At 35.5% G+C, this 27,201-nt stretch overlaps 2 protein-coding genes across 2 annotated transcripts; one reads left to right on the top strand and one right to left on the bottom strand.

Annotated features, from left to right (window-relative positions):
* Positions 1-545: 545 nt before the first annotated feature.
* Positions 546-6,360, top strand: LOC135642010 (uncharacterized). The gene is made up of 5 exons (XM_065157760.1): positions 546-845; positions 1,270-1,342; positions 3,145-3,209; positions 5,048-5,157; positions 5,938-6,360. Exons 1-5 carry the CDS (start codon positions 675-677, stop codon positions 6,134-6,136), a joined length of 618 nt encoding a protein of 205 aa, XP_065013832.1. The 5' UTR covers positions 546-674; the 3' UTR covers positions 6,137-6,360.
* Positions 6,361-6,679: 319 nt separating this feature from the next.
* LOC103980559 (centromere/kinetochore protein zw10 homolog) lies at positions 6,680-22,379 on the bottom strand. The gene is made up of 15 exons (XM_065157728.1): positions 21,744-22,379; positions 21,490-21,627; positions 20,881-21,054; positions 19,930-20,088; positions 17,852-18,085; positions 17,629-17,772; positions 16,460-16,552; positions 15,967-16,062; positions 13,172-13,300; positions 13,017-13,094; positions 10,285-10,443; positions 10,048-10,204; positions 9,844-9,926; positions 7,573-7,700; positions 6,680-7,074 (listed from the first exon to the last, which is right to left on the bottom strand). The coding sequence occupies exons 1-14, from the start codon at positions 22,302-22,304 to the stop codon at positions 7,617-7,619; spliced, it is 2,289 nt and encodes a 762-aa protein (XP_065013800.1). The 5' UTR covers positions 22,305-22,379; the 3' UTR covers positions 6,680-7,074; positions 7,573-7,616.
* Positions 22,380-27,201: the final 4,822 nt, after the last annotated feature.

Here is a 27,201-nt window from a genome sequence, read left to right as displayed (position 1 = left end):
GGCAGCGCCTCCGTGGCGTATCTTTGTGCGGGATCGCGACACGGGGACAGGTCAGGGAACGATAGCCGCCCGATGTCCCGCCGCAACTCCACGTGGTCCCCGCCAGAGACGTTGATCCTGTCGCTCTCATCTCGCGCCTTTCTCGTGGGCCGAGGAGACACCGTCCGTCGGGCCGGGTTCGGTCCAGTGACTGCGCGTAACATGAGGCCACCGATCGCAGTAAGGGAGCTGATCAATTTTAATGTAATATATATCCCTTGAAATATCTAAATTCTTCATATATATATATATATTGATTCCATTAGTATTTATCAGAAATTAGTGTATTTGAACCCGACCCATTTTCTAATCGGGTTAATCGTATCAACCCGTTATGCGCAAGCATCCAAAACCGAAAACCACGAATCGAGTTCGGTTCGGATCAGGTCAATTGTATCCACCACAACGGTTCCCAAATCACCGAGCCGTAATGCGGATCCAAACCCACTCGTCGGTGCTATCGAGGCCGCAGCGCGAGCCATCGTTCAGACTAGAATATAACGCTTGCAATCTCGAGGGCTAATATGGAGCAAATTGCGAAAAGGGCGTGGGACGGTGTCGCCTCTTCCTTCCGCCTTCTGTGATCCTCGCCCAATCTTGCGGCGACTATCTATCGGTAGCGGCGAGAGGAGGAGATGTTGCCGCAGCGGCTGCGGAGCTCTGGTAGGGCCATCTTTCGGACGGTGAGCCCGCGGATCTGGGGCGCCGACGAGGGTTCCGCCTTCAAGCGCCTGGCCTTCCCCAATCTAAAGAGGAAGACGTCGAATACCTGGTCGGCGGTTCAGGACACCTATATCTCCACCAAGGTGGCTACTCTTTTTCTTAATTCTGGTTCCTTGGTGTCTTTCTTCAGCGTTTTGGTTCCAGTTTTGATTGCTTTGTTGAATCAAGTTTCTTTGTATTTTCCTTTTGGTTGTCAATTGAATGGGGGTTGTTTAGTAATGGGTTATCGATTGTTCAATATGTGAGGATGGTTTTTTGGGTCCAGGATTAATTGGTTGATAAAACTTGAAATAGCTGAATTAGCCTTAAAATTTGCGTTCTGGATTACTTTCTCCTGCGCCTTTTTGTGAAAGTTATGTGGTAATTTGGCCTTCTTTTTTGGTGCGTAAATTGACAGTATCATTTTGGTGTTTGGAGTTGTCGAAATATTGTCTGACATCACGTTTATATTGAGTTTATATAAAGTTCCTCCCTAATATCTCTGTTTTGGTGGGATGAATTATACAGGAAGTTTTTGAGACTCATAGAGTGGTCTTCACTATTGGAACGTCTATTGCCTCCATTCTTACTGCATGGGGAGGTAAAATTCATTCTTTCGTTGCTGTAATTTTATTTTAGTTATGTAAATTTTCTTGTATGTGAACTTGTGTGGAAGCAAAATGCATTCCTTCTAATTTCTTCTTCAAGAGGTCCTAAATATATTGAATCTATTGCACGGGACAAACTGATTAGTTGATTAGCTATATGGATGATCAAGTTGGGTTCTGATAACCTACGAAGGGCCATCATATTTAATGCTATCGTTACCTATCAACTCTTCTTCGGTTATAATGTCATAGCATTTCCATAAAATTAATTGATGCCATGGATGTGATTTCAATGTTCTAAATTTCTTTTTCTCAAAAGTAGAACTTGGTATTTTTGGTCATTCAAGTAATATATGTTCTCATAAATAAAAAAAATTAAATATTTTAATATAAGAATAGATTTCAATATAAACAGAGCTATAAATCAGGAAATAATTTTAAAAGGACTGGAGGATTGTAAATTGACTGGGACAAATGGAATTGATGTGAAGCAAGTGTATGTTATGTATGATTGCATTGTACGCTGTAAGGATTATTAGTTGTGAGATCTAAAATATCCTCTGAGTTAAATTTACCCTTGTAAAAAAATAATATTGATGTTAAAGTTACTGACTTATCAACAGGTGTGACATACACACACACACAAATCTTTTCTTGTCTTGTGTTTTGCATTGTCTGATTCACGTTGATTATTTTATTGTATCATCATCCTTCTCTTGGAACTAAAACTCATCATGTAGAAGAAAAATGAAAAAACTATTGTTCCACTGGTGCGGAGGACAGAACATTCATTCACGAGGTAATGAGATTAAATTCAAGGGATAAGTGTCTCCAAGTAAGCAAGAGAAAATAAAGGATTATGTAACACATTGTTAATCATATAGAAGAGAACATAAATGTGTGGTTTAAGAGTTGATTATTGGTTTCCTAGATTTTTTTTCAGGATCCCTTTCACAAATCAGTGGACTAATGGTTTTGATTTAATTGTCTAAATTCTAAAATTTTGGCTTTTTTTGACTGATAAGATAGTTCGCAACTTTTACTTAACCTATAGAATGGCAACCTTGTCCCTGATGTTTAATGTGAAGCAAGTAGCACAATTTGACATGAATAGAATGTTTAGAAGGATGCACATACAATTGGAAATTTTAAATGAATGTTTTCTGAGAGGATTAGCAATATGCATAATCAAGGACAAGGTGAAAGAGAATCAAGATATACAGCCTACTGACAACATCATGAGGATGCTTTATGAAGGGTTCTGGAAATGGATGGGACAATTCCTTAACATGGTTATACACTCAAGAAGCATCTTGAAAATTTTGTTTTGGTTTTAGACACTAGTCTGTATATTTTGTAGTGACTGGTACATTTTGTATCACTAGTTGTGATACCCAATGTTGTTCGACATTTAGAAGTATGGCTTTGGCATCTTCTTAATGATAGGAAAATGAAAATTTTCTAAACAGGTACTCAGCTAGGATTCGCAGCTACCTTGATGGTTGTTGTAATTGGTTATGATTTGTGGATTTGGTGTCAGCATAAGAGTTGTTCTAGTTATATAAGTTGGTGTCACCTTGTAGTGATTAAAATGTTTTATTCTTGATGGAAATAGGCATACGCTTCCATCTAGGTCATCTTGGTCTATTTATGAAGGCACACACATGCTACTTGTCCTTGGAAACTGTAAATGGTGTTAATTTCTGTATCTTTTATTACCAGCCAAGTTAGTTGATTATGTATTTTGTCTATCTCTCAATTCAGTATCCTGAAATTTTCTCCAATGATGTTGCAGGCTATACTCTACGTCAGATCCATCAATCAAATGTTGAGAAAAAACTTGAATCATTGGAACAAGCTGTAAGTTTTTATGTTTTGTCATTAATCTAAAAGCTATTGTCAGTTATTGTAGATCGAAGTTTTTTTATGATTTTATTTCTTATTTATGTTAAGTGTTGAAAATATCTGATGTAGTTACCCCTTTTTTTTAAATGATTGCTGAACATTGTTTGTTCTTTCAAGTTGTTAGATGTTCATTTGCACATCAATAGCTTCCTCAAAAGAGTAGGCTACCAGTATTATTACTAGCTTAAAATTGCTTAGCTAATGTGTTTATTGCAATAGAAAATTTTGTTAGAATACTTCAACTCTAAATGGATTGCACTTGTGATAGATGAAAAGTTATATGTTAGTTCCATCTGTATTTTTTCCAATATAAATGCTAGCAATTCCCTGATCACTGATTTATCTCCAACTTTGTATCACTCAGTTATTAACCATCATTACCCCAGCATTTTGCCATTTTTAAAATTTAACATCTTTCTGATGTTTTTGTAATTCAATATTACAATTAATTAAATGCTAAGAAGACCATGTTTTTCTTATAGTTGCAGCAACATTGATAAAATCTTATCCAAATCTGCCTTAATTATTTAGTCTAACGGTTCCACATCTTTAATATGTCTCTTGAAAATTTAATGTTCTCATTCTTGACTTATGTTGTTATACCTTCAATGATTCTTCAAACATCATAACTAGCTTTCCATTTGAGACAACTTGAAATAATGGTATTTGCTAATGTTCCATATCTCACATTGTCATATATGTTGTGGTACTTGTGATTAAGGTAAGCAATTTCGAATAATACTGTCCGGTACGGGCGGTACATACCGGTCCATCAGTTTACCAGTACATAGACCGTCCCTTATCGGACAAAACGATAAATATATATATATATATATATATATTTATTTATTTATTTATTTATTTATGTATAAATATTTTATAAAAGGCGACGTCGCGATGCCTTTTTCGACGACGTCGCCGAGGCGACGTCACATCGCGTGGGAGAAGAAAAAGGCGACGTTGCCATAAAAAAAAAATAAATAAATAAATAAATAAATAAATAAATATATATATATATATATATATATATATATATATATATATATATATATATATATATATATATCGAGCGGTATATGGTTTCGTACCGTACTGAGCGAATGTCGAAACTCTGGTACGGTACGAAATTGCATACCTTACTTGTGATATGCCAATATATATGCATTGGCAGATATATGAGGTACTTCATGGTTGGGTTGGGTCCACTTGATATAACATTCTCTGATCAGCATGGGCAGAATGAATGTGGCATTTAAAACCTTGATCCAGTTTATCTTCCATAATGTGTAATGGCAGGCACAATTGAGCAGAATAAGATAACCCTAGTAAGTTTGATATTACTAATACTAGGAGCAAGGGGAGTGAGATAATGATTGAATGGGTTTATTCTATTCAAGTCAGTAAATGTCATGTAGCTCTGCAGTCCTCTTTTTCCATCTGCTTCAAGTTCTAGTATGAGAGCCATTTCCTTTTTCAATATCATGTTTTCCATTTGCTCCTGTCGGTATAATCAGTAAAATATTGACATTGATCTCTAGATCTCCACATGACCACATACTCTGATATGTATTGTGCCTTAACATATATATGCTGAGGTTATTCTTGTGTGCATCTATGGCTTAAATTAGTCTGATCACAAATTAACAGTATTTATCTCATTTTTTCTTTGTGCTTGGTCATAATGTTCAATGAATGTCATGTAGCTCTGTGAAAACCTTTATCATTTATGTTTTAAGCTTTTACTGAATGAATTTTAAGGATCTTCTAAACTGGAAAGTGTTCTTGTTATTCAGTTGAAAAATAGCTATAAGATTGAGCATGAGGAGATTAAAAAAATTGCAAGTTCTGGAAACATCAGCACTTCAGCTTGCGTTGCAGTAGCTGGAACTTCTCTTGTCATCGGGTTTGTTCCTAATTATCTTCTTGTATGCTATTTTTAATATTCTACCTGATGCTTGACACTCAGTATTACTTCATTGTCAAAAATAATGAACATTAGTGGTTGGTTCCAGATTACATTAACATGATCTCTGAGAAATGTCATTCTATTCCTCTTGGAGCATCTATGCTTACTAATTATTTGATCCCCAACAAAGCTTTTCTCACTTGATCCAAATTACCTCAACATTAATGTCCTAGGCAAAATAGCCTCAGGAAGCTATTCAAATGCAGTCCTGCAATCAGAGGCATGAAAACCATAACCCTGGAAATATAAGCAGCATGTTCTTTTAACATGGTCTATCTTTATGTCTATCTTAGTTTCTAGAAACCTGAAAAATAACGTTCTCGTTGTGATCCATATCCACAGTGTCCTACTCTTTTGGCAACACGTGAAACAGTATATTTGTTATGGCAATAGAACCTTACTTGTGGCCTGGCAAGTGAGGCACCTGCAGGTGCAGTTTTTGAGGGCCAATATATAATGTATTACTCCTGCAAGCAAAGACTGTTCTTATGATCTGAATCTTGGTCCACTAGGATGCAGTGGAGCAATGCCACTGTGGCAGTATGTTTCTTTCGATAAACTTGTACTGTAGCAAATGGTTTTGGTTGTGTAGTTCTTCTCTATGAATGAACTTGCTTTTTCTTTTCCTTTCTGCTCGTCGTTAACAGATGCCAATGGCAGAACACATTTCTTTCTGCACGTATTAAACATCTCGTCTTTGCAATTGCTCAAATGCAGCTACGGGCTTGGTTGGCGCAGTGGATCATGGTATGCCAATCGAAAATTTCGCCGAGAGCAGCTCAAGTTGCTGGGTCAATTCAAACCAAACAGATGGCAGCTTTTGAGAAAATCCCTTGTACGATTTAGAACTCCTGTCCATAAATCTGCAGAGATTCCCACTATAGCTGATACTGGTTCGCTTGCATCGAACAAGTAAACAAACCTTCATCAACTTTCCACAGATGAGGCATACTTTTAGATTACTGTCAATAGCTATCGAAGCAAAAATACCAACTGCTACTTGGCGGCAGTCGCTTGTGATATAATTTTATTCTCGTTCTTGTTCAGATTCTTGTGTCCATTGAATGTGCCAAGCAGGAGAAACAAGTGTTTATGGTGATGTTTGTTTCTGCAATGAAGCTGATCACTCTTTTTGTTTTCTGCGGTTGAAACCTGCGACTGATCGGTCATTACTAATACAAAGAATCAAAGGTACATAACTTTTGGTGACAATTAGTCTTCAAAGATGTGTTGATGTTAGTTGATGTATGATTGTTAGTACAGTTACTTGCAAGTGAACTTTGCCTACAAGTCTTGTAGCAATTAACTTGGTTTGATATGATGTGTATGTCAAACTAAATACCTAATATACACTGAAATAGGGCTCCTCTCAAACATAAACATAACCACCTGCAGCAGCTATTTTAACTGAGAACAAAAACACAGTTAGGTTGCTCAATTTAAAGAGTCATATGAGATGTGATCAATCAATTACGTATATATTTGGTACTCCAGCAATATAATTGCTTGTTTAATTCAAGTACAGCCAAAGAAATAAACAGATAATACTAATATTTGTGCCAACAAAAAAGATGGCATGACTGAACATCTGCAGCAATGGAAACACAGAAATTGGGCAGCATGTGCATCGCACAAAACTCGTCACACTTGATGGCTACATCCTATAATAATAATACACAGCATTAGGAAACCTAGTAATCTTAAGATCCTTATATTTTGGCTATCGACCAGTGTAAACCATCAATTTTTCACTGAGCCCTGCTGGTTGGTGGTTGCCTCGTTTTAGTGCCCAAGTTAGAAGCATACCAAAGGATCCACAATGCATGGCGTGTTTGCTTTCCTGCTGCATTATCCCTGGATGCATGTATCCACACATGTTAACACATCAAGCATTTCGTCAAGCAAAGGAAAAATATTAAAGGAATGCACTGATATTTAAAATAATAATAATAATAATAATAATATATTTATACTTAAGCACTGTGTTACTCAAAAGATACTGAAATAAAAAATATTCCTATGCTTTTTTATACTTAAGCATTTGAACATTGTCAAAAATAAAAATCTGCCACCAAAAGAAAACGTTTTTCTTAACTTTACTCAATTTTCCTAACAACAAGCACAACCCCCAAATGCAAGAGTTCAGACATCAACAATTGCAACATTTGCAAATGAGGCATCCAAAGAAGCCATCTAGCATTTGTAGATCAGGCACTTGTTCATGCATGAGTTACCAAATACTCATGCATCAATTCAAATGCCCCATTAGCAGATATGTGCTCCTGTACATTAACTATAACCATAAAGAACACACTGATCAAGATAAGTTCTGCCAAGAAAAAGAAGACCGACCTTTAAAACAGTCTGGTTAAGTCTTGGTGGAAAATAAGAATCAGCTAATCATTTGCACTTTTTATTCTCTGCAAACATTCCTTTCTCAATGGGGAATCTGCAAAGATTGCTTTGATAAAAGTTTCCACCTGCAAAAGCCAGAGAGTATTATATTTTACAATAATTTTCTCCCAAATGAGAGTACAAGCATAAAAATTCATCTTCAAAACAGAATTTATAAGATACACAAGTTATGGCAAATTAACATCAATTTAAGCAACTAAGTCAGTTGGAGCTACTTCATGTTGCGTGAGAAACATCCATCCAACTAATAGCATATATTCACTATTTTTCAGCTTAAAAATAGAAGGAAGCCAATTCATGGGTCATTTCAAGGCCGATTATGTAATTTCTGGTTTATGTAGATGCATGTCACTGTAAGCATCATCATACATTTTGAAAACTGACTATAGGGGTAAATGATGTTGAAATCATTCCAATAAGATGTAAATTAAACCATTAGATAGGCAACTCCACAATGCCAACATATATAGGCAATGTTAAATGTCACAACAATTCACTCTCCAGAAATCATATACTGAGTTAACATTAGAGTTTGCACTTTTTCTGCTAGCGTTTCTCCACGCATGGTATTCTCTCACATGGTATCCACAAATAAAAATCTTGCTTCACCGTATGGATCATGACATTCTCTCACATTGGAGGGGTTCAAACTCTGCATAACCCAAGTATCACAAAAATATTTTTCAAGTTTGATCTAACTAAGATGCTTATATTTTCCAATCTCAAGAATATTACCAATCCGTGAAATTTCTCAAGTGTCATATTTGTTTAAAAAATTTCAAGTCAGCCTTACAATATTGGACATCATCCATATATCCTGAGTGATCACCTTAGCTTCAGATTCCAATATTTTTCCTAATTTCCCCGTGAAGAAATACCAAAATAACTGAAATTTCATTGCAAGATTTCAAATACTAGTCCCAATTTATAAAAATGGAACCGATTCATCAAGCAGTACATCATTGTATACTTCATGACATCACTGGAAAGATAATAAACATGAAAAGTACACCAAGCAATACCGAGTTATATAGTCCATCAACAGTGCCTGATCAGATTGGTAAATACAAGTCGATGTGTACACCAAACAATACTAAGCTATATAGTCACTCAAAAAGGACCAACTTATCTGTTAGATAGAAAAACGAAAATGAAACAAGAAACCAATTCACTAAATGAAATACTTGTCACTGTAAATATCTTAAATTCAAGTCATATAATATACTTAAAATGGATTTCTGCTTCATTGGCTCATTGGCTTGATTTTTTTTTGCCTTTGGCATGAATTTTAGATCCTTATGTCAAAGCTTGCTATCTGCTCTTCCCATTGACTTTTTCCAAGTCTAGAAAAACTTCAAATGGTTAACCCTTGGTTGCACAAACTTTAAAATGCAACCAGTCAGGTAAGGATATCTACCTGCCTATCAACTTTTAGGATTTTGCACAAGTCTCTCTCTTGCCTAAGTTTGCCCTCAAGATGAAGCAAAGTAACTCACACATGCCCATGCTTTTTGTTTTTAATATCAGCCTCAGGAAGAACTATAAGGAGAACCACATATCAAACTGGTGTTACAGTATGTGCAACAGATATTACATGTCATAGTCAACCTATAAAAAGCCTTAAATTTAAGATTATCTGGACATCTTTCAGCAGTAAATAGATGTCCTTAATTGGTAGGGCAATGGGTGTCTCTCTTACCAGTCAATAGATAGCATGTATTCATCTAACTTCCACCTGATAGAAATTACAACGAAAAATACTTTGACCACAACTTGTTAATATTGGACTGTGAACATCATAATTCTTTTCGTGCCATGAGTCATTGTCATGTAAGTTACTTTTCTGGAGTTTAGGTGAATATAAGGGAAGCAGACTTTAAGTTTAGAATGGAAAAGAGTTCTGTCCAATACAACTAGAAATTATTTAAAAGAATCGACTGTATCATATACAACACAGACTCTTTAGTTCAGATCCGGTAAACTGCATGTGCTCCCTCAATCAACTAAAGCCAGGAAGAAATGTTTAAATGACAGAATCTCATGCCCAGATATAAAATTTATATGCCAGGACAGCCATGATTTATCATGTCAAGCGATCATGATAAATTTATATGTGAAATATAAAAAATTTTAGAAGAATCATCAGCGAATGACTTTCAATACACATAACTTTAAACTTATTAACACAGAATGCTATACTAGATATACCTCAGATGATGTAAAGCCACAACTGAGAAGCTCTCCACTTTCCCATGTTGCGGTGATTGATTTTAACGGCATATCATACAGTTCTAGCAAGATAAATTGCATTAGTTGAGAAACAGAACATCACATAGGTACAGAGACTTCACATTCATCATGTGTCACATAAAATGTGTCAGCATATAATCACATTTACATCTGACCCGATACCTGCAAGCTTGCGGAATTTAGGTAAAGATGACATCATCTTGTCTAACTGACTCCACGTATTCTGATTCAAGAACCTTTCCTTTTCATCCACATCAGCAATAAGTGACTCAAACAAAGAAGAGAGATTCTCTAGCGTCATCTGGATCAGTCTTTGTAGCTTGAACCAAGTGAAGAAATTTAGTGATATATAATATTAACACAGCTTACACTGATATAGACAGAGGCTAGCAAGAGAACCTGTAAAGTCTCCTCAGCTGCCAAATCATCTAAAAGCAGCATATCTCTGGTGATTCCAGAAAAGACATAATCCATTACTGAGCACATAGCTCTCTTGTAAGTTGAAGCTGGCATGAGTGGCTCCCACATAATATGTGCTTTCTCTATAATAAAAATAACCTATTGGCACAAGAAAATATAAGTACAAAGTGTAGTTCCAGTAAAAACATACTAACAAAATTTTCTTAATAGTGATACAAAAGGTCAAAATAATGTGGTTGAAAAGCATAACCAATAGAACATCCGACTAAAATTATCAAAGCAAATAATTAAGACTAAAACTTTACAAGGCCTAGAGGTTTCTGTATTCAATGCACAAAATTTGTCAAATATCAAAACGAAAATGTTAGCACAAATTTGGAAATAAGCATAATTAGTGACATGATAATGTGAAAATAAACACGCAACAGAAAAAGAAATGAAGGCTCGAGTTCTTCTCTAAAAATGAAGGTTAAATATGATTTATATCCCCAATAACTGGAAGAGTTCTTATTCTGTGGCTACCTAAGTTATCAATGCTCAATTGATGTTCTTCATAATCTTAATTTACCTTTCCAATAGGAGTTCGTTCACATTTACAAGATATATAACATCTAGTACATGAAAATGAGATTTTTCCAAGTTAATTAAGGCTTTTCATGTTGGCCAAAGGCAAAGAGCACTCTCAAGGCACAAAATCTCATAATCACCTGAAGTGAGAAGCACAGAAGAAGTGTTTGCCTGAGCAAAACAGGGCACCAGTTTTTCAAAAATAATGTAAACTTTTTTCCTTTTCAATGTTTATAGCATTTTCTTTCAGAAATAATTAATTATATCGATAGGTTCTCATGGTTGACACATTATTGAACCATCATATTGTCAAAAATAACAAAATTTCAAAATCTAGTGTTATTTTGCTAAAAATGATTTTTAGAATGCATTTACAAGTTTAAATTAAAATTTTTAAGTTTGAAACATTTTAATGACATATAAATTATAAACACATCCTTTGGGCTCAGATTTATTTAAAATTAATTTTTTGATAAAATGACTTCTGTTTACTAGCTACTTACTCATTTATTTTTCTATTAACATAATAAAAAATCTAAAAGATTAAAAAGAACAATAAAAAAAGATATATACTAAAAGATATCTAAAAAATGATGATATTGAAGGCTATTTTCAAAGGTAAAAGAATAGTATTTGATGGTGTATAATATATATCAAAATTTCAAAATAATTAAAGATTTAACTATATGTATCCACATTAAGATTAGTTTTCCCATTATTAGTAATTCTCTATCCAAAGTTTCCAACAGCATGCATGGTGGTCCCGTTGTGGTTGTGCGATCACCATATGGGTAATTGGTGATTAAGACTCCTAATTTATTCTTTCCCACTCTCTCATATTCTCTCAAGACTCATCCTTGACCTTGAGATTGGCAACCATGCTTGGCAGCAACTTGCAAGGCATCAACTAATGATAGTGACAGTGAACTTGGTGTGACCCCAAGGTTTTGTGTTGACAAAAGCTCTATGTTATTTTTCCATCTGCACTCCTCTTTGATCCCTGCTGACTTCCAGCAAGACTGCTAGTGATCTTGTCATATGGCTGAGAAATCAATTGTAGCCAGTTAAGAACAAGCCAATATGAACCCTACGAACTATCTTTTCAACCATGAAAATGTGGTTATGTTAATAGCAAAATAAATAGACTTAAGTAGAACTGTTCATTAGAGCTGTTTATGAAAATGAATAAGTAGAACTGAGACATTTTATTATGAAAATGACTAAATTTCACAAATGAAATATCTAGCTACTCACTCATTTTCATAAATGTGTTTATGAAAATGACTCGCACTTGAGCGCATGAGTCATACACTTCAAGTAGAACTGTTTTGCCTATGGGATATGAAAATCTGATTGTACTATTGCACCTCATGTCCATGCTTTGGCATGCTTCATGTGCCTATAAAGAACACCACAACTGCTGTTGACAACCAGTAAATGTCCTTAAATTAGGCTGTTTCCTGGTGTATGCTCATCCTTAACATCAAGTGCTACTGATAAGTACAGTTGCTTGGTTGATGCATTATTATTCACCAGTACAACGTAAATTTGGTATTACCCATGCTTCTAGGTTGACCAAACGACATTCTTGATTTTTTCCTAATATTTATAATAATTATTAGACCTCAAGTAATTCTCTCTAGATATTTCTAGAAAAGAGCTCTCTTCCACGTGGTGGCATGGAACTCAAGATTACCTCAGTTATGGTTGTGAAGGGTTAGACGTTCATAATTGTTCCAACCCTTCAAACCCCCTCATCCCTCCTCCCTGTTTGCCAATTAAAAAGGAAAAATAAAAAGAATGAAGATTAACTCCACATAGAACCCATGAAACCTAGCTAAAAATGGAAGTAAACTTATTTTGCACATCCTGCCCTCATCCAATGTTTTGAAATAGTACAAAATACAGGATATCCCCATTTATATTATATGACAGGCGATGTGCATTTGAATAGTCTAAGATATTATATAAATAAAATTTATAAAAACAAAGAAAATTGTTAGCACTGAAAATGCATCAAAAGATTAGGAAATTCAATAAGATTATGAAAGCTCTGGCATCAAAAGATTTTTGTGATATCATATAACCTGGCCAAGTATGAAGGAACAGCATGTCGCATAACACAGAATATTGAACTGATATACCTGCTCTATACCAAATTTTGCTGATTCATAATGCTGTGGTTGATGGGTATTCTGAAAACCATCAGCTCCATCAATAGCCTGAAGACCATGAAGGATCAGGTAAAAAAGATGCAATCAAGATATGGGAGTGAAATCAATAAACTGTGAAACCATACCTCCCTCAAACTACTAACAACTAATTGAACTTGTTTTTGAAGAATATTTTCTGCCATCTGATGAAAACTTAGTGCAATGTCAACAAACACTGCATGTTTCTGCAAGCCACTTGGAAAATCTGCACGGTACTGAAAATCAAGAATTCATAGCATACATGATGGTTAATGCAACAACAAATGACAGTAACTCCTTCGAAGAACAATATCTTACTCAGCACATAATAATATACACATGATATGGTCACTTATTTCAAATAAATATTAATATAGGATATATGAATCAAAATATAGATAAAAATACAGATAGTTATAATTGTGAGTAAACATGTGCAATATAGTGTTTTTTGGAACAAGCTACAATGTCAAAATAATTGTTTTACATACTTGTGTGACATACAATAAGAAATTAAGAACAATGTCAATTTGTTAAATCTTCTAGTATACTTGCCTTTTCAACCATGATTAGTACCTTATAGTGATTATTATGATATGTTTTCCCTTTTTTTCTTCTGCACCTATTTATGTTAATATTTTAAGTGATAACCTTCATCAAACCACATGCAAAAGAGATTGAAGTGAATAAGTCCTGGGATTATAATTGAAGTATTCAACATGAAACAATGGATGAAAAGCTCCTTACATGGTCTCCATTGGAAAGTCAATTTGGGAGACTTGAGTATGATGTATAATTTTTTTTCAAATTAAGATTTTATTTAACTGTTAAAACTTAATTTTATGTAGAATTTATATTACTTTATCCGTACATTTTCCAGGCTCCTGCCTGTGCAACCAGCATTTTGCCTAGACCAAACTAGAGGGGTCAACATTTAGGCATCTTAACAGCTTGCACTGAGACCATGATAATACAAATTCAGTGCACATGCTAGCATCATGTACCAAATGTTGGATCATGAGTTTGTCTTTGGATGCATATGAATTAAAAAGTGACATGAAAAGGTGTAGATGTGATGTAATAAGTTGGACTTACTATGCATGCACAAGATTACCAACCAGTGGTCCAGAGGTCAGGAGTTGTTAGGAGTTATGGTTGCTCCAACAGAAGCAAGAAAAATGTCTTCCATATAATCTTGGAGTCATCCTACTAGTTAAGGCATGTCATGCTCAGTCATGATGTCAAGAGTTTGAATCATGCTGCAAATGTCTGGTGCACATGTTTGAATGGAAAGAGTGAAAATGTAAAATTCCAAAAACAGTTCTTCCATATATATACATGTATGTATAAATGAATATATATGTCTGTCCAGACCAGGGTCTGCCATACCGAATCGTACCACCCGGTATGGGCGGTATGTACCGATCCAACAGGCCAGCGGTACGCGGACCGCCCGGTACCGGTCCGCACTGTAGTGTATACATATCCTACTGGCAGCGGTACCGAGCCCAGGTCGAAATACCGGTACGGTACGATATTGCGAACCTTGATCCAGACATACATAAACAAGTACATGTGTGTATACATATCCTACTGGCAGGATTAAGACTTAATCATATCACCTCAAAATCAATCATGGAGGCTTTAAACTGATGATTAGATTTACTAGACATCATCTATGACATTCATAATATTAAAAAACCAAAAATAAAATGTATAAAATAATTTATGCATAAAAGTTAAAAACCACGATCTAGATTACCTTGATGATTAAAATGATTGACCCTCATTTAAATATTGTTAAATGACATCAAAATTCAACTAGTTCAAATAATTCTCTACTAATGTTAGACAAAACATATTATAGGTTGTTAGATGAAGCTGATATGAGATTAGTCTCCATTACTAATTTTAAGTTGATAGAAGTGAGTCCTCAGTCCTCCCAATAAAATTTTTGTACACACAGACATATACATAGATGTATTCTCATCATTTTTTCTTGTGATGTTAAGATTTAAACATCAAGAAATGGTCTAGAACTTTTTTTACACACTAGAGCCAACTCAATGTGGTTCATATATGTATTCTCATCATTTTTTCTTGTGATGTTAAGATTTAAACATCAAGAAATGGTCTAGAACCTTTTTTTACACACTAGAGCCAACTAATTTTGAGTTGATAGAAATGAGGCCTCAGTCCTCCCAACAAAAAATTTGTACACGCAAACATATACGTAAATGTATTATCATCATTTTTTCTTGTGATGTTAAGATTTAAACATCAAGAAATGGTCTAGAACTTTTTTTACACACCAGACAACTCAATGTGGTTCATAAGAAAAGATCCTACGTTCCTAGCAAAGAAATGTTGACCAGGGGGCAGGCTCACTATATAACATGATGCCAAACTGAAAGATAGGTCCTTGCAGTATTGCAACTTCCATTGACACAAAGAAAGATAACAACTTTATGGTTGCTCTAAACTGAGGCTTCTAATACGCAACAGCATCAACCTCTAAGGCAAGCATAAAATAGGAAAAGACCAAATCTATACATAATTCTACTTAAGCAACTATTAAGAAAATCTACATGTTTAAGAAGAACCCAAAAAGAAAAATGATTATATATGTCCAACCTAATGAAGAACAAAATTCCCTATGGAATTGGAACATTGTAAAACTGAATTTATAATATAAACTGCACATTTTTTCCTTGATTATACAGTTTGCCTTTGAGAGAGACTTCAATATTCTTACTGCAACACCAAATATTTATGTTGCTGTTGCCACGTGTTGAAAATATTTGACAAACTAGTCACATGAAAAACAAAAATATTTTAATCAAACACCTTGATGTTAAAGCTATATAAAGAACAATATTGCAGAATGCAAATTGACACAAACCTCAAAGGCAAGTCCAAGATTCTCCTGGGACAAATATTGACATTCATTGTGGATAATAATTGCCACTTGACTAATACTCTCCAACTTCTTCCCTAGCTTCACAAACAAACATAAAGTAGTAAGCATAACTTGTCATAATACAGATGCATATGAATTCTACACTACAAAATGCAGAATAAATATGATGTGTTAATACTTCTATTAATTCTTGAATATGGCTGAATTACAAAATGTACTATGGAGAACTGGAAATCTTTGTTGTCTTTCAAGGAGGATAGATTACTAGCATAAATGCATCAATCTAAAGCTTATTTTTCTCCAAAAAATAGCAAATTTATTTTAAAAAAGTATAATGTCAATGCTATTTATACCAAGCAATTATATTTTATGCAAAACCAAGAAGCTGCAATTTTACATAGAATCATTCAAACTTCAAAGGGTCAAAGAATTCGGCTAAAGAAATCCATATGGTATTTGCAACGATTACACAGACCTTAATGGGTATAACAGCTCTGTATAAAAGTAGAGCATCCCTTGCAGCATGATAAAACTCCTTTGCCACTCTTGTAGGGGACAAACAAGCATCCTGCACTGGTTGTTCATTAATCAAAATTGCATTCAAAGATATTATCTGCTAGTCAGAGAACAAAATGCAAGCAAAATAAAGCATACTAACAAGCAAAGGAGATAAATGACAGAATTTATCGTAGCTGAGATCACCATGCAAGGATTTTCACCTTGCAGAATAGGAGAGAGAGGCAGTTCATCAATGAAAGTTCTACACATTGGCAACAAGAATATACATCAACACACGACACAGATCTGCCATTGAAATGGTTGGGCATTGGGTCACACCACCTAGCACATGAAATCCTAGCAAGCATACTTGTTCTCAAGTATGAACAAGGCAAAACAACTGGTTTGTCTGGAAATTGCACAAAAAATATTCCCTTTGACATACCAATTACATGTAAAGTGATCATTAGTTCAAACTCTATAGAGAAAAGATTATTTCATTAGAAAAAGGAGACTGCTAAATCACAGACTCAAATTCCCATTGATCTTCAATTTACAATTGTTACCCAGACCTGAGTCAACTCTAGGAAATGTATTGGATATGTTTCTAACTCTGCATGTCAAATACAAATTTATAGCTGCACACTTACCAAGTAACTTGACAATTAGAGGCTTTCTTCTTATAGACTTCTTATATGTCCAACCTCTAAAATTTTTCGTTTTCATTATGGAGACACAAGTATCAAATATGATCTATTAAGTAGTTTATTCCTGGTGAATTCCATATCTCCATTATATATAAAAACAAATCAGACAGTCGGATACACATGCTAAACGGACACAACAAATGCAAGTAAAAAATACAAAAGAGAAGAATGAAAAGAAAGCTACAAAGATTTGCAGTATATTGCACATAATGTTTAATGATGTGGCTTCTTAGTTCTCACGTTTGTCCTAACAAAATACATTCTACAGGTCATGTAAGATCGGTCAAGTTAGCTGGAAGTATGCAAATACTTAAGGTGTGTAATTGACAGGGCATGTTAAAATTTATTTTCAAGCATGCTAATAATTTGCTAAGATGATAGACCGTGTTTCTTTGTGTAGAGAAAACAATATAGTTTTGTAATAGTAAAGCCAACATACCTTAAGTGCTCTGTGCACTAGATCCATTAGGTGAAAGACTGCCTTAGAAACAAGACACTTATCAGACTGGAAAAGCAAACCAACAACAGACACACAATTTTCTCCACCATCAGAAGCCTGTAAGGAAACACTTGACATATTCTCCTGCAACATTTATGGCAATATACATAAAGAATGCAACACACAAGATGGTCAAGCATCAGAAAAATCTATTTTGACTCACGGAAGGCAGATCATAGTTGAACTGTAGAAGATAATTTCTAGCACTTGCCAAAATCTCATTCCTCTTCCTGGAAGCAAAATGAACTTCAACATCATGAGCAAAATAACTCAACTTCTCTTCATTCCTGTCAGTTGATGAAATCAATTTCATTTCCTTCAAAAAGGTCTCAAAATCAGCAGTACGTTTGATGACATTTTGGAAGCCAGCAATCTTCGAAGCATCATCAGGCACAGCCTAGAAAAGACAGTTTTGAGCGTATTATTCAAATTTTGTACTTATGCTGATAATTATAAATCCGATCCCGGCATGATTTTAGAAAATGGCAACTTAATAACTTTGTGGTATCATGTAGATGAGACGAATTTCAGGAGGAAAATTCTACACCAAAATGTTATTTGACTACCAGCAAGAATCAAGCTGTTATGATAGCATTTGATATGAACTGCCATCATTTGTTGCAAAATGTATAAACCAAGAGGTCAAATGAAGATACAATTGAGAAACAAAGCATTCTTGAGAATCAAACAAAAAGCATTTAGTGGCACTGTCAAGCTTCTTGATCTCCACTGAGTCAATAGTTAAGATGCAATATCATAACAAGGCTAGAAAAATACAATTTGATCATAATTCTTGTGTACCCATATGCCGAACAACATACCAATCAGTACAAGCAGTATGATGAGATCCTAATAAGGGTACAGATAACATTTTCTATTGCATTGTTCTCTTTAATAACACAATCCCAACATGGAAACAATGTTGCATTGTACCTACACAATGTCTGATAACATGTGCATATAATACGAACAAAAAACCAAAGGGGCACAATATCTTGATCAATGATCCAACAAGGTTATATTCAAAATGAATAAGTACCAACAAGTGGGACTCACAAAACAAAGCAAACAAACGAAGACAAATATTTACAGATTAGGACAGTCCATGACTCCTCTTGTTGGACAATAGATAATAGTATACTCATTTAAATGAAGAGAACAACATTTTGACAAAGAACTCAACTGGTAAGAACTTCATGGACATTCTAGGACCATTTTTGAGCTCACAACATGAATGACAAATGCCACCACATTTCATGCCATTTACAATTACAACATCTATGTAATTGTTAAGACTTGTATATGATTGAATGGTGAAAGATCAACATCTAGAAATAATATACCTTTTTATTAGTAACAAGCAAAGAAACACACGTCAAAAGAAAATGACCAACAAATCTTAATAAAGTTTCAAGAGGTTTAGAACAAAACGTTAGCAAGTTTGATGGTGTATCAAGTGATTTTTATTGTTTTTTGGTGGGGGGCAAGCAACACAATTGTAACACCCCCAATTAGTCCCACATCGGAAGTAAGTAAGATTAAAATTGGCTTATAAGGATCTAATGAGTGTACTACTATCAACTCTAATTTAAGCATCTTGGCTAGTGGTTTGGGCCAAATACAGTTGATAGGCCAATTAGCCTATCAAGGCCGGGTCGTGAAACAATTATATCACCCCCGATTAATCCCACATCGGAAGTGAATAAGACTAAGATTGACTTATAAGCATCTTGGCTAGTTAGCTGGCACCAAAGTGCTATCAGAAAACAAAAATGAATGGAGGTCATTTTAGTTAGTCTATGATTGGCTTTATAATAACAGAACATATCACCTGGAATGTGGAACATTCAGGTCATGGGACAAACATGGGTACTGGTTATGTCATGTAGCATGGTTCATGGTACATGGGATAAGAATTTTCTGGTTCATTATTTTGGGTCATGGTACATATTGTACCACTTAGGTTGCTTGCTATATCAGATAGGATATCATCTAACTAAAAAATCAATATGAATCTAATTAGAGTCATAACAGTATTAGAAGACTTGAAAGCCATCCAACTAAAAACCCAATTTGAATCCAATTAAATCGAGAACAATGATAGAAAACTTGAGGAACTAAGCTTTTTAACCTGATGTCAAGATATAATACAGGAATACAGGCAATTCTAACTATCTGACCAGAATTCTATTGTATGCTAGACTAATAGCTTGATCAAGATTTAAAAAATGGTGCACACACCTTGGAAAGAAAATGAGTTATAATTAGATCTGCCATTCTTGGCCAAGTCAATCTTCCAAAACATTGCATCCATATAGCATTCTCGAAGCAAATGAATTTGTATATGAACTTTACTATTTGACTAAGCCTTGAGTAAAGACAAGTTCCATCGAGATCTTCCTACAAAATAAAAAAAATGAAAAATGTTAACAGAAAACAAGTTATTTACAGCAAAAGAAAAACATTTCGAATTACCTGAAATCAATCCTTCAAGGATAAGTAAGAAATTAAATAAACTTATTACTGCTAGTCCATTGTGCAGAGAAATTAAATCAAAGGAATAAATCTAAGGGATTAATCAAAAGGGAACGAATTTAATAATCTATTGTCCAATAAGGTTGGGAAGCAAATTAAAATTTTGATAACATTTACACTTCTTAACACTGGAAGAAAACATGGCCAGATAATCGGTAAATACAACTTCACTAGCAACCAAATAATATCAGGTTCTCAAAATGAAGTGCAAAACAAGTCACATAAGCAAAAACTAAGTTAAAGCCCAAATTTTATTTTCTTCTCCTATTAAAGGGTAGGAATCATGGTCAGATATGTCTTTTCTTTCTAAGACATCTATAGTGACCACATCGATGCATAGGGATGCAAATGCTAGACCTTCGAACCAAATAGCATATGGTTAACTCATAAGCTGCTAGTTGACTTTATTTAACATATGGGTGACCATCTAAAATAAAATTTAAAAAAGAACTCCAGTAGCATTCTATCAAGAAGTCTCATGATTCTATGAAATCCAAGATCAAGATAAAAATTACTGTCTGATTTCCTTATCATTTATGGTGCAGATTTTGGTATCGAAAACACTTGCGTTTACCCAAGAAACTGTTTGGTTTAGTTAGCATGCCTTCATGCAGTAGCACAAAGCAGCAATAGCTCAAGGATTCAGTGCAAAATTACCAGCAAATCAGATGATGGAACTATGCCAAGAATTGTCTCACAACTTGCAAGAGAGCCCTCATCATGCACTTCAACTAAAACATTGATGGATTTGTTTGTTATGGAAGTAATAATGACCCGTTTGATCAACAAATCTGCCACTCTTGCCAGCCCATAATCAAGAACACCAACAATCTGCATTCAGGGTAAAATTTTCATTAGAAAGAGGGAACATATTAAAAAACTGGAGGCCAGTTACAAGTTTGGAATAGGAAACACAAGGCTCACAGAACCTTCAAAAATCTATATATATACTAGCATCCACTACTTATGGCTGGACACATCTATCATAACTTCATAAGCATCTTTTGGTAAAAAAAAGATGTTAACTGAAACAAGTTCATTACAAGTTCTATGGCATTAAAGTGCTAACTGAAACAACAATAAAACATAAAAGGGGAGAAGCCAATAAGCTTCATGCCTAACTAGTTAATCACTCATAACTGTTGGTTATAGTTCTTATAAACTGTATGGTTTTGAAGCCAAGATAAGCACGGTCCCGAACATGTTATCTTTCTTAGCATAAAATGTACTCGTAATGCTAAAAAGTAAAAATAAGCATCAGATCACCTCCATTGCCTCCAACATCTGGTGGAGCTTGATATAGTGAACATCTTCGACTTTAGATACAGATCTCACAATCAGTCTATTGTTCTCCGGTTCAAAATGGAAACAGTTCAGTACATTTTTGGCAAGCACCTCTTGAAGCTATCAAGAAGAAGAAGAAGAAGAAGAAGAAGAAGAAGAAGAAGAAGAAATAGTAAAGTTCAGTCATTCCGTGAAAAAGATATGGATTTTGCACCAAGAACTGAAATCGCAACTACCTCATCGAGGCACTCAGCCCACTCCTTCCTCAAGAACCCAAACACTGCCGGCTCGTTCTCTACGCTGCCCCCCTCCTCCACGTCCGCGACGGATAGCCCTTTCTTGAGATCCCTGACGGCTTCAGCCGCCGCGACCAATCTCATGGCCCTGAGGTCCTCCCTGGCCGAAGCGAGACGGCGGTGCAGGGCGGAGACGGCCCGCACCACCTCCAGCGCCTCCCGGCGCTTCTCGAGCTCCCGTCTCTTCGCCGTAATTTCGGAGACGAGGTCCTGGATCTCGAGGTCGAGAGGGCGGTCGGAGAGGAGGCGGAGGGCGCCGGACAGGGAGCGGGTCAGGTCGTCAGCGGAGGCGGCGGCAAGGGAGCAGCGGGAAAAGAGGTCGGCGAATTCGGCGCGGTGGGCGAGGACGTAGGACCGCACCTTGTCCTTGATGCGCAGGGAGCGGATCTGGAGGCGGTCGACCAGGAGGCGGAGGTCGGGGGCGGAAAGCGGGGAGGACTCGTCGAGCTCGCCGCTCGGGAGGAGATCGCGAACGTCGATGGAGCCCGAGAGGACGTCCATGGCGTCGACGGTCGTTTACCCGAAGACCTCTCGGGGAAGGAAGCGAAGAAGAGGTCGGAGTCGGACGGAGGCGGCGTCGGTTTTACTTTTACTAGAGCGGCCACGAGTCGGATCCATCGGGTACTTACAACAATCCGACCCGTTAAAATATTTACCCCGTTTCGATGTGGTCTCGATTAATCCCCTTCATGACGTTGACTTCCAGTCAAACCATGAAAATTCTTTGCATTCTTCCTTAATAATAAAGACAAAAAAAAATCTAGTGTTATAAATGCTTTAATCTTCTGAACCTCAATTAAATGAATCTCCCAAATATAAAGGATTATTACTAAAATTGAAGGGGGTATTTGATGCTATCTGAGTGTTTTTTGTTCTCTCTCTTCTCAATCAGATATCATTTTTCTAACTATGTTTGAGAGTATGTATGTAGTGTGCCACCTCCCTTTATCATTTTTCTTTGTCCTCTATTAAAATAGAGAAGAAAAAAATGACTTGTATTGGATTTTTTTTGACAAGAAACTGCTCACTGCAGAAACAGTAACTCCAATTTTGTGATCATTTATTCTGACAAACCAGCTTCACAAAGCAGAAAATGGGAACATGAAATGGTTCTCACCCCTCAACAACAGGCTTGATATTTCCTTGTAAGTGGAAGACTACCATTTAACTTGCAACATTGCCTGCAATACATCAGAGAAGACCATACCCCTCTCTCATCATCAACTACAATACAGATATTGTATAGCCAAAACACAATAGGACAGGCAAAACTAGTGAGATACGAAACAGAGATGCCTAATCTCCATTGCATGGAGATGTATGTGCTGAAAGATTCACATCTTCATTTGCTTTGAGGATTCTACTGTGCACTGTTTGTTTCAGACTTCATGAGAAGATCAGTAAACTTTGATGACTTCAAAGATGGATTTTCAGCTGATGACCACATAACTTGTAAAATCGTTTGGTTGCAAAAAACAGTGAAGGTTTCTCATGAGAAAATGAAAGCAGAATATAACTATAATGTCTTGAGAATGGATGATCAGATTTGCAGGCTGTACCATCATAATACATTTGGCTTCCATAGGCAGGCATAGAAGGAGCACACATAGGCAGACCCTCTGATAATAATCAACAGAGACAAGAAATGAAGAGTGCAGTTAGAAACTTCCAAAGGCAGAAGAACTGGAAGAATAGTATAGAGATAAAGAGAGAGAATCAACATTACTGGTCCTAGAGGAAGCTTCAAGAGTCCTACTGTGGCTGCTTGGTTCCTCTCATTTGGGTGAAGATTCTTAAAAGAGGCTCCACATATTTTCAGATCCCAGTTTTAATGTAATATTGACAATCTGGTTGATCAGGCCTCTCAAATAAACTTAGCAGCATGCTGCAGCCTGGCTGTGTTTTATGCCTGGAGTTGATTGGGTGGAAGCATATCGGCATAAGAAATATGGTTCATGTTGCCCTGGCATGCATTAAAAGCTTGCTTCAGGTGTCAGCATAATGTTTCACAAACTACAGAATATGACACAAGATGAATAAATGAGTGACGAACATAGGCAATTTAGCTTTCAGAACAAAACTACAACATGAGTACGATAGACGATCATAGCTTTCACAAACTACAGAATATGGCATGATGAATAAACGAGTGACGAACATAGGCAGTTCAGCTTTCAGAACAAAACTACAACATGAGCGTGATAGAGAATCAAAGCTTTCACAAACTACAGAATATGACACGATGAATAAACGAGTGACGAACATGGGCAATTTAGCTTTCAGAACAAAATTACAAAATGAGTATGATAGAGAATCATAGCAAGGCAGAAAAGAAAACACATTAAACCATGTATTGGCCAATCATGGTTATTGGCTAATTAACTAAAGTCCATTGACACTCATGAGCCATGAAGATTTTAAAAGCCTCAGAATCCTAAAAGAAACTAAAGAAGTGTATCGGGTTTACGAAAAATATGAAACCAAAACTATACATTTAGTACCAATATGAAAGCATGGCCACTCTAACAACATGAATATATTGAGAATCCATGATCATCATCAAGGAACCAAGGCAAATAGATATAATAAAAGTATATTGCAGTTAGTAAACATGTAAATCAGATTCTTAATTTAAATTGGAAACTGGATTCTAAACTGTAAACTAGCAATGACTATTGTAAAAATATTAAATTGTACTTATGTTAACATGTATAGAAGAATCATTTTAAGGTTTTTTTTTATTTTTGCTGCAAATGGTATGTGGAGAGACTGTGATTTGATCCCTGGGCCTTAACTACCAAACCAATTACACTAGCTTAACTGGCATCCTCGAATAGTTAAATATAAGATGGAATAGTTAGAGGGAGTAAATGAGATAGTTAACGATGCTTCCAAATAGAAGATCATACTGACAATATCATCGCATTTGTTTATAGAGTGATTAACTTAATTAACAGATAAACTTGACCTCATACAAAATCATATACCACTCTGTCCCCTAATAATGGAGCAACAGTTGCATGAAGATGCAAATAACTTGAGACTTGCAAATGCAAGGAAAGGATGCTCGCAAAATAATATTAACACCTGCAAATTGAATTCTGTAAACAAACATTTAATTTCTGACACATTAGTGCTTCACAAATATCAGTTAAGAGATGATATTTATATAAAACAGGCAAATGTATCACAAAGATCACAGTAGAAGAAAAGGCATCTTGTAACATACCAAACAACTAAGGATGTTATGGTTTATAAAAGCCAAAGGAATATCTATCATTTAGCTCACCCACACTTTGTAAAGCACAGATCTACTAACCATGTAAGTACTCCAATTCTGTTGCATGTGCATGGTTATATGGGTGAGACGAATAACAAGGGCACTAGTTAGTTGATTCCCAGATAGGGGTATAATGAAACTAGAAAATCCATGGGCTGATGATCTTGTAGGAGAAAATATTATTCCAGGGGTGGCAGGCTGCGGATGATTGAACTTGTAGGCAACTCCAGATCTTCTTGTTCCAGTTCTCACGTAGTAGCACATGATTTTTCATTCTGGAATCCACATTAAGTTAACACTGCACAATAATTTCATAATTTGCAACAGGATAGAAGAAAAATATTATAACATCCATAAGTGAAGGTGGTGGATACTAGAAAGCATACAGAAGTTCCATTTGCAAGTGGAGGCCAACAAGCAGTAGAAATCTTTCAAACAGGTAGACTCAAAACATTCAACTGAACTAGTCATATGTCATGTTTGTCATGTGGATGATGATATTTACATGTTTCTCCAAGACTAGCAAAATCCTGTTTTCAGGAAGAACTGCAAGAACACTTGAAGCATAAACCGTATACATGTCCTTCAAGCATATGGTATCTGACACATTAAAGAAACCAAGCATTTAAAACAAATCAAACTGATTCAGAAGAATAGAGGGGTAGTAACTCTGAAGCTCAAACCAATTGACATCAGATATGCTGAATTCTTTGTTTATCTAATAATGGAAAAGAAAAGCTGCTGCAGTAAGAGAGATTTATTTTCAGAAGCAATGGAGTAAAAATCTATCTCCATAGGATCTTTAAATCGGATGCACCTAGCTTCATTCATGGATAATATTAAGAATTCATCAAATTTAACTACCTAATAACTGTGTCTATCATTTAACAAGGGCATGACAAGGGCATAAGCAAACCATTATCTTTCAATAGCCAAAACTCCAGTAATGAGTTGATAAATGATAACCATGGTGATAAGTGACATCCTTGTAGATTGTATTTATAAACAGTACCCGTTTTAGGTTACCAAATATTTTACAATTGTCAAAACATGTTCCTTTGTTAATTTTCAGATAAAATTATATACTATTTCAAACTTTATTCAGAAATAACCTATTCAGTAGTCACAAATACAAGAAAGCACCAATTTGTCAATCTTTTAAATCCTCATCTTAAATTTTGGAGAAGATTTTGTGAAACTCAACATCAGTCTTCCACTCCATTCCTTTATCTAGCTTTAGACTACTTGCAATATTGTAAATGCCTCTATTTTTAAAATTTGCTTTCTTCAACTTACTTTTTTTTATTTAAGAATCCTGAATTTTGCAGTTGTTCCTTGCAACAATCTTGCGTAATTAATTTAGCTTGCTACAACACCTACTGACACGAACTCATTGGTAATATTCATAGCTTGTCTTTATCAGATAGGATTCATCTAGGTCACACAAAAGCATGCTTGGCAACATAGAAGACAAATATGTCAATAATTTATCTTCTTTGTTAACATCAACAACTCAGTTCAAAAAGCTGGTCGGACCAGTAATACCGATTGGTATTCACCAGTCCAACTAGGAACCAGCACCTGGACCAAGATATTTGCTTGGTCCTGTTCAAATTTTTTTTATCTCCAATCTGCTGTTGATGGCCTCCCCACTCCTCAGCCTCCTCTCTTCGCCTTCTCCTCCTCCTCCTTCTAGCTGTGTACCATTTATCAGTACACTGGTTCATATTAGAAGAACACTAGTCTGCCCAGGGACCAGTACAGGTCCAATATCGAGATTTTGAATTATGCAACTGTGCCTCTTTGCGACCTACACAAGTTAATTTGACTATAAATTTGATGGTTTTATAAAGCAAAACTCAAGTGTATATACCTTGACCAACAGCTTCTCAAGTATCAATACCTTTTTCCAGTTACCAAAAGGAATTTAATGTCATAGAAATGCGTAAAGAAATAAATGATGAATAGTACTTGCAACCTCAAGAAACAATAAAGCTACTTTTCAAACTAAGATTTCACCAAATGATAAATAATCTTCAAAAGTTAGCAAAACAAACTCATTTGATGTCAGAAGTAATAAATTCATAGAGAAAAATAAATTTAGATGTAACATAAAGG

This window comes from Musa acuminata, chromosome BXJ1-4 (assembly GCF_036884655.1).
Source record: "Musa acuminata AAA Group cultivar baxijiao chromosome BXJ1-4, Cavendish_Baxijiao_AAA, whole genome shotgun sequence".
Lineage (NCBI taxonomy): Eukaryota > Viridiplantae > Streptophyta > Magnoliopsida > Zingiberales > Musaceae > Musa > Musa acuminata.
The sequence above is the reverse complement of the archived record's forward strand: the minus strand, read 5'-3'. Positions and strand labels throughout refer to the sequence as shown.

Excerpts from the sequence above, each read along its gene's own strand:
- LOC103980559 (XM_065157728.1), bottom strand. The coding sequence starts at position 22,304 with ATGGACGTCCTCTCGGGCTCCATCGACGTTCGCGATCTCCTCCCGAGC. Across the intron at positions 18,086-19,929 it reads TAACTCATTTTCTTTCCAAG|GCTGTGCCTGATGATGCTTC; the intron begins GTGTGTGCACCA and ends TGTCTTTTCTAG. Across the intron at positions 16,063-16,459 it reads GAGCTGTTATACCCATTAAG|CTAGGGAAGAAGTTGGAGAG; the intron begins GTCTGTGTAATC and ends TTGTTTGTGAAG.
- LOC135642010 (XM_065157760.1), top strand. The coding sequence starts at position 675 with ATGTTGCCGCAGCGGCTGCGGAGCTCTGGTAGGGCCATCTTTCGGACG. Across the intron at positions 1,343-3,144 it reads CATTCTTACTGCATGGGGAG|GCTATACTCTACGTCAGATC; the intron begins GTAAAATTCATT and ends ATGATGTTGCAG. Across the intron at positions 3,210-5,047 it reads TTGAATCATTGGAACAAGCT|TTGAAAAATAGCTATAAGAT; the intron begins GTAAGTTTTTAT and ends CTTGTTATTCAG.